The following is an 8,477-nucleotide window of genomic DNA, read 5'->3' as shown; positions in this document are numbered from 1 at the left end:
GTCCCATCTTCCCTTCCAGCAGCAGGCCACCTCAAGCAGGAAAATAGGCAGGCTCTCCCACCCTCACCCCTTCTTCCCCCAACCCCTCACCCCCTCTGCCTACCTCCCCCCCCCCCCTCCCGCCCCATGCAACACCCACCACCCCTTCCTGCTTACCTTGGCTAAGCCGCTTTGCATGTTGATTGGGGGAGGGCTAATCCAGTTTGCAGCTGTCGTAGACCAATGATGAATCACCTTTCCGTCATTTGGCCATGCTCCCCTCGCTCAGGGAGGAGGGAGGACCTGGAGGAGGAAACAACAGTGGAGCAGGGCTGCGGCTCAGACAGAGACAATGTGAGCCTCTGTTCTCCCGCTAGCCCTCTCTTCCCATTCTGCTCCAGAATAACAATAATGTTTTCTTAGACAAGCCTTTTTGTGTCATGGATGGCTCCGGACTGTGACATCGAGCTGCAGTATAACAAGGAGTGACATTGTTCCTGCCGGGGCAGGTGGAGGCAGAGTACAGAAAGGGAGTGTGGTTTGGGAGGACTCAAAGCCATCTAGCTCCAGGTAAGAGCAGAGTTGTGCCTCTGCCAGCAGCATCAGAGACCTGCAGCTCTCCGTGTGGCAGCACAGATTTCTTTAGCCTTTAGACGCTGTGCTGAACAGCTGTCAACATTTCTCTGTTTTTTGATTTGAAGATTTCTTTGCCTGGAAAAAAAAACAAAGTTTTGGCAAAGTGGGATCAAGTAGTTTGTTTTGTGCATCTTCAAGTGTTGTGTGTTGTTTTGGGGGAGAGGAGTAAATTATTACATATTTTGGGGGAAAATTACAAGGCAGCTTATATTGCTGGGAAATACATAAAGTTTGAAAGTGATCTTTCTTTTTTTTTTCCCACTTTTAAATATTGCAAGAAAAACTCCACAATTTCAAAGTTATACTGCAAACTGTTATAATATGAGGCAAATCACAATCTAATCTTTTCATCACGTAATTCAGTTTTTTCATGGCATCTGATATCACTCAGAGTGAATTCAACATTTATCTTTGTGGCCTCGTGAAAAGGCCAATGTTTACTGATAGGAGCGATATCCAGAGCCCTGAAGTGTAATTGAAAATGGCAGTATAATGTACTAAACATTTTATCCTAATGTCATCAGCTGGCTGTTGCAGTGGGAACGGTGGCAGAGACAAATAGGGCGAGAGAGTCTGTGGCCGTACTTCTCAATCACTCGTGCCTCCCTTTTTTTTTTTTTTTTTTTTTTTTTTACTCCATTGTCTACACTCGATCAAATCCTTTTGAGCGCACAAATGAGAAGATAGAATAATGTTTTCAGTGGCGTGGTCTTTTCGTATAAACACAGAAACAATTAAGGAGCCTGCCAGAGCAAACACATGCCTCATGAGCTTCTCATCTGCCCATCGCTGAGGCATACGCGCTCATAATCAAGCAGAGTGCTGCGCGTTTAACAGGCACATTAACCAATTGTCTCGAACCAGCAAACATCTGTGAACGGTCTCCATCACCACACAACACGATATACACTTAAGGCCGTTTTTGTACCGGGGCCGGGTCGACAGTAAACATTTTGTGTTCACATCATTTAAATCTGCCGAGACTGTTGAAAGGAGAGAAATGTGAGACTGTATTGTTTCTATTTGTTGTGTAACTTGCAGTACGTTCTGCGTTTGTTTTCTTCTTCTTTGGCTTCACTTAAAAAAAAAAAAAAAAAAAAAAAAAACTTCCAATTTGGTTGAAAATGTCAGCAAACTTTTTTTTTAAATAACATTTCATCTACTTCTACTGGAATACATCGTGGCGTCTTAATCATTTTACTACGATCGCTTCTGGATTACGTGTATTGTCCCCACAGCGTCAGAGCTCAGTGCCTTCCCCGTGAAGCCAGAGTGATATGTGTAATTTGATTTGGTGTGTGTGTGCGTGTGTGTGTGCGTGTGTGTGTGCGTGCGTGTGTGTGTCTCGTCAGGTCTATGGAAATGCAGGATCTAGCCAGTCCTCACAGCCGAGTAAGTGGAAGCAGTGAATCTCCTAATGGTCCCAACCTCGACAACTCGCACATCAGTAACAATTCCATGACACCCAATGGCACTGAAGGTATGTGTGCAGTGAGCTTAAGTTTAGCTTTTTCAACTTCTTCCCTATATTTTCAAATGTTACAGTCTGAAATAAATTTACACAGGATCAATGCAGTCAAAGTGTTTTACGGCTAAACTGGCAGGAAAACATTTTAATACCTATATTTTGCTTCAATATACGATTAGATATACAAAGTTTTGCTACTTTATAATGTAGAGTCCTCTCCAAATATTATATTCTGCTTTGGCATTTGTAGCTTTCACAATTCAGTGCATATACTAGTTGTTTGTCGGTGCGTATTAGCTGTTTATTTAAGTAGCCATGTAATTATTCAAAGCCCACAGCATGGAAATGATGGCGCTTTGCATGAGGTCTCCGATGTACATAGTTATTTACTCAGGTGATTCGCCTCTGCTTTAAATCTGAGCCTTTGTTTAGTGAAGTAGTCATGCTCATGTCACAAACCAACCTACAAACCTTTAAAAAGCACCCCCTTCTCACGTCATGTGCGGGTCAAACTTTGCTCCATGCTCACGGTTGATTTTCTTTTTTTGTGTGTGTGTGTGTGTGTGTGTGTGTGTGTGTGTGTTTTTTCATGACGCAGGAGCCGTAGCCACGATACAGACTGTCATGTGTCCCTTTTGCCATTCTTTCTTTCCCATAGGTGATAACATCACAATGCTTACCACTGCAGACTGGTTGTTAGGTTCTAACTCACAGTCCGCTGCAGGTTTGTCTACTTTCAGTGACACAATGAAAGGACAATACTTGGTGTTTTCCCCCGAAACTGGAAGCACTCCACTCACAAAGATCTTTATAAAAAATAAAAAAAAAATTAAAAAAAAAGTCTTGTAAATCTTCAGTTTATCGGCTGCAAATGTACAAAACTGCCTCAACTATTGTGCCTTTCATTCAAAACATCTTTGGTATTTATTGTCTTTTTTTTTTTTTTTTTTTTTTGTGGTATTCTGTCCCAAGCATGGTTTGATGCCAGACTTGATTCAAGTGTTTATTGATTGGTCCGATTGTGAGCTTGTGTTTTTTTTTTTATTTGGTTGTTTCATGCTGAACACAGTCGGTCTTGTGTGCTCTGTGACCCGGGTGTGTGCCGGTTGCTGCATGCTCGTTGCCACTATATTTTCATTGGTGTGTTGTTCCAAAGAATGATCTCTCGGCAACATGTGTTTCCTCATCGGGCGAGCAGCGCAGAAACATGTAAAACATGACAGCAAGTAGCTTCTCCAACCATGAGGGATTCCACTGAGCATGACTTCCCTTGCCCACATTGTCAATTTGTTTTGCCAGAAAAAGAAAGGAGGAAAAAAAAAGGGCGGGGGGGGGGGGTTCCTTCAGCTCGCCTGAAGTGAAATGGATTGATTTCAAAGATTTCTGAGCTGTCAGATAGCTGTGAAATTGTCTTTGGAAATCTATCGCTGAGCTATATAACTGAGTCAAGGTCAAACAGTGTTCGCTACACTCTTAAAAAGATTTTATACATCATATATTTCCCTGACATTTCAATTGCAGTTGGCTAAACCAGTCAGCTCTTTCTCTGTGGCTTTAACACACGGCGACAGGAACAGTGTCTGTCTCATCCTACATTTGAATGCAGAATGAGTCTGCTGTTTATTTTTCTTGTTTCACAAATTTATGTAAAGTGTGATTGATATTACCTAATAAAAGTAACTCAAATTAATGCAGTTTTGATAAAAACGACACCAGCTAATCAAGGAAATTGTCTCACGTAGATATATAATTTAAGTGCTTGTATTAAAGCAGTATAATTCATCTCAAGAATATACATTGCTCACAGCTTTCAAATAAAGCAACAAGTCAAAATGTATGATAAATATACATTTACATTTTGGGACCAGATCAAATAAAAAAATTTAATAAAAAGACTATGTGACTGTGAAAGTCAGGTCGTCCAATAGAGTCGAGTGGATCTGCTCTCTGTATTAACCATCATTGACTTGGTGCTTTTGGTTGAAATGTGGCTTTTCTGTTTGCAGTTAAAACAGAGCCAATGAGCAGCAGTGAAATCATCACCTCAGTAGCAGACACCTCTCTAGACAGCTTCTCAGGATCAGGTGAGATGTGAAGTGTGTGTGTGTGGGTGTGTGTGTGTGAGTGTGTGTGCGTGTGCACACACTGCGATGGTTCCCATGTCACTGTAGACTGAATTAAGACCTGTAATGCACTGAGCCTGTCTGTCCAGTGGAGTGACACGACGTCCCACTGGCCGTCACTCTCTACGGACTGTCACCCTATCACCCTGTCAGAGGCGGCGTTTTCACACCTTTCTTTCAAACAGACACACACACACACACACACACACACACACACACACACACACACACACACACACACACACACACACACACACACACACACACACACACACACACACACACAGCTAAATAAAACCAAGGCTACAGAGTAGAATGAACATTGTCTGAATTGCAACAGAAATAGAGGAGATAATAATTTTTTATTTTGGCTTATTTTTTGTTCTGACCTCACTCGTGTCTTCATATCATCCCTCAGCACCCGGATACTTTATCTATAAACAGTTATTCATAGCACCAACTGTGCCTGCTATTACCTTGCCGCTAATTTTGCTGTATTTCCTCGACTGTTTGACTAAATATTCGATACCTGAAGCCAGAAGCGCGTGAATCGCTGTATGACTTTTGTCTCTGACAATATTAATGAAACTTGGTAACCTTACACCTCATATCCTCCGCGGGGAAACCCAAAGCCCTGTTCAGAAGAGCAAGTTTTGTGCAGTGGCAGGTGCTGCTGATGTGGGGGGAAAAATGCTCCATGTTAATAATGTGTGTTAGGGGGTGATAGCGTACGTTGCATACAGTTAACGCTCCCCCAACTAAATCCCGTATTTTACATGTCTTGACCAATTAGACAGATGCTTCCAAACTGCGCCGCTTCGCTGCATTTACCCGGGGAAACTGAGATTGTTGCTTGTCTGAGTTGTTTGGGTTTTTAAAATGCATGTTGAAGTAGTTACAGGTATAAGAGCACCTCTTGTTATACTTTTCTCTAAATAAAATTCTATCATGCATGGATGTTTTTGGTGCATATTAAAACTTTTTTAATATTTGCTATGCGTGTTAGGAAATACTGATTCAAGCAACATTTAACTTACTTTCCATTTTCTTTTCAGAAGTAGAGGAGATATTCAAAATGTGTCAACTAACGCCTGCAGATAACATTAAAGATAGAATTTCCAAAAGATGAAATTGATTTTGTCTGTGGCTCTTTTCTAACAGCACCGCGGAGCCAAACAGTCGTTGAATAATCATGCAGTAGCGCTCATTACCTGCAATCAGTGATGTCACTTCCAGTGTGGTTGTGGCTGTAAAGGCCCGAGGCTTTGGAAGCCACAGGCCGAGACTCATTCAACCCATCGCCGGCGTGTTTACACCACGGGTAGTCATAGCAGCCTGAAAGTATGTCAGAGATACACGGGTCAGCAGAAGAACCTGATGTTTCTACCTGATTATTTGACTTCCTTATTGCTCTCCAGATTTCAACCTTAAAAAGAAGGGTTACCAAAATAAATAGAGTAATGCAGTGTAATTACTGTTTCCTTGGAATCCAGAAGTACTGTTGGCAAAAAACAATATTTACCCTATTCCATAATGTTTAAATATGTGCTTGCCTCTTTTCTTTTTAACTCTCCTCAGCTATTGGAACCAGTGGCTTCAGCCCAAGACAAACTCACCAGTTCTCTCCGCAGATTTATCCGTCCAAGTAAGGTTTCTTTTATTTTTCTATAAAAAAATAAGCAGCATCCAACTTCATTTAGATCTTTAATTAGATCCTTCTGCTGGATCGGGGGCTTTCTCGGACTCCCTTTGTTTGCCTGGATGTCTGCAGCTTACACACTCTGAAATCCCTTCTTATTATCATCTTGGAAAACTTTTCTTTGTCATTTATTGTTCTTTCTCGGTGTGTATGAGGTGTTCGATGTTATCCGTCCCAGTGCTTGGCTCATGTTTGCAATAAAGCAATGCAATCACAAGGAATTTGTCAGTTCGCAAAAGATGGTTTTTCTAGGTCTGGGGGTAAAACATGGTTTAATTTTTTCCTTCTTTCCTTTCTCACTTTTTTTGTGTGTGTGTGTGTGTGTCTTCACTCAAATAGCAGAACATATCCGCATATTCTTCCTACCCCTTCATCCCAAAATATGGCTGCGTATGGACAGACGCAGTACACCACAGGAATGCAGCAGGCCGCAGCCTATGCGAGCTACCCCCAGCCTGGCCAGCCCTATGGCATCCCAGCTTACGGTAAAAAAATGAAATGAAATCACAGAATCATGCTGCGCAACAAGTCTTAATAATGCCAGTGATGTTGAAAATTGTGTTCATGTGCAGAATGAGGACGGTCTTTCTCCTTTCTGAAGGTCAACAACCAGCGCTCAGTCTAACCAAACCATGTTCCCACAATCCCTCCGGCAGGAGCAGGCGAGATGCTGAGTTGTTGTTTAGTGCCTGCATACTCTCCTCCACTGCAATAAAAGAGAATTTGCTTGTGAAGCTGTTCAGATAGAGCGGAAAGATTAGAGATATAAATCTAAAAACAAAAACTGGTTTCTTCTGGCGTTGCGAGAGAAAGCACAGAGTACATGGCTCGCTGTGGACTTTATTTGTCCAAAGTCTTTAGAGTGTTTTGACCCCACAAGACTCTCCAATATGTGCAGGAATTTACTATGTTTATTTGAATGGAGTCCTGCAACCTACCGTTGCATAGGATTTACATTGTGACTGATTCGGCCAAGAGAACGGCCAGTGTAGCTCACAAACTCCAGCAAAATGTCCCATTGCACCTTTTCACATGTGACCTATATTGGATAATGATAATAACAGTTGTAATTTCTATTATCGTAAACTTAATCACAATCCAAACATTCATTCGGATTCTAAAGCAGCCAAGTAGTCAGCCTCTGTGCCACTGTGACACAATCCAGTGCAAGATGAGAAGAAAAAATCAGTTATCACATAATCACTGCTTATCCATTGTGATTAGAGTGTTATGCTAACAGAGGCGCTGTCCCTTCGCTGTGTCCACTGTAATTTAAACCTGTGTTGACTGTTGTCTGTGCATCAAACCGATCTGGTGTCACTAACTGATTTAGGTCCATTGTGGACAGGCATAAAGACGGAGGGAGGTCTGAGCCAGTCCCAATCCCCGGGACAGACGGGCTTCCTGAGCTACAGCTCTGGCTTCACCACGCCACAGACAGGACAGGCCCCCTACAGTTACCAGATGCAGGGTGAGGACATCTTTGTGGAGTTTTTTTTCCTTTTTTTTTTTCTTGTGCATACTCATAGATTTACACGTTTATTACACTTTCTGCAAGTTTTGTGTCACTGGCAATCAATTTTTTTTTTTTCCTATATTATTTGTAATGTTTGACCCACATCTTTTAAGTTCTGTTGTGAAAATATTAATTCAGCCCTCGTTCAGTATAATTGTTTTTGTCTATCTTTTTTTTATTTAGCCTTCCAGTGATAGGCCTGTTTCTGATTATATGGCACACACACTGACAGGCTGATACACAGCACAGCCCTCGTCCTCACCCCAGCCGACGGCTGCATCCCGGCGGTGTTATGTGCAGCCACAACGGCTGCCTCCCTCTCCTCTCCTCTTAAAAGAATCAACACAGATGGAAAAAATGGCAAGCACTTAAGAGGCACCAGCCATGTCGCTCCACAGCCTTTGTTTTTTCTCTCCCTGTGATCATATTTGTATTTGTTTAAGAGCTGAGACCAAAGAGATTTATGGCCTTGAAACCGATAAAGATGAGTTGTTGCGCCCCACTCTCCCTCCTTTTTTCTTCTCCTCCTCTGCGGTCGTACAGTTTTAAGTGTGCGTCCCATGCCTCATGCCCAAGGTAGTGTCTCTCAACTATTTTCTGTCTCAGTCCCACCTGCGAGAGGAAACGAACTGCAGCTCGCCGCCAGCGTGAACCTTTGTGTGCTCTCCTTTAATGGCTGAAGTGTGACAATCGAAACATCGCCACATGTTGCTGAAAAGCCTCCGGAGCATCTAACAATAAATAACGCCAGCTCGGCAGCAGATGTTAAGCGGGGAGGCCTCGTTTCCACGCCTCTTAACCAAATACACTTGGCCACAGTGAAGATTTCTGAAGCACCTGAAAAAGAAGAGTCAGAGAGAGAAATGCACTGAGAGCAAAGCTGCTTTTCTGCCCTCGGTGGTTTAACCTTCGAAAAGTGTTCTCAGAATTATGCCCTTTCTTCAGCTTCCTCTTCATCTACCCCCGACTCTGCCCCGCTCGCTCTTCATGTCTCCTGCTACCTCTCGCCTCTTGTTAGCGTGAAGTGTGTCAGTAATTGACAAGCCATGTTAGATG

The 8,477-nt window shown here is 42.6% G+C and overlaps 1 protein-coding gene across 1 annotated transcript in view; it reads left to right on the top strand.

Moving 5' to 3' along the window:
- Positions 1–1,971: 1,971 nt before the first annotated feature.
- eya1 (EYA transcriptional coactivator and phosphatase 1) overlaps positions 1,972–8,477 on the top strand; it is a gene marked incomplete at its 5' end in the record, with an annotated part of 32,843 nt that continues 26,337 nt past the window's right edge. Inside the window, 5 exons of the mRNA XM_080489899.1 lie at positions 1,972–2,095; positions 4,090–4,167; positions 5,785–5,851; positions 6,245–6,390; positions 7,254–7,376. Of these exons, the coding sequence (XP_080346025.1) occupies positions 1,972–2,095; positions 4,090–4,167; positions 5,785–5,851; positions 6,245–6,390; positions 7,254–7,376 (538 nt within the window). The remainder of the gene's footprint in view (positions 2,096–4,089; positions 4,168–5,784; positions 5,852–6,244; positions 6,391–7,253; positions 7,377–8,477) is intronic.

This window comes from Lipophrys pholis (genome assembly GCF_963383615.2).
Source record: "Lipophrys pholis genome assembly, chromosome: 20".
Classification (NCBI taxonomy): domain Eukaryota; kingdom Metazoa; phylum Chordata; class Actinopteri; order Blenniiformes; family Blenniidae; genus Lipophrys; species Lipophrys pholis.
The sequence above is the reverse complement of the archived record's forward strand: the minus strand, read 5'-3'. Positions and strand labels throughout refer to the sequence as shown.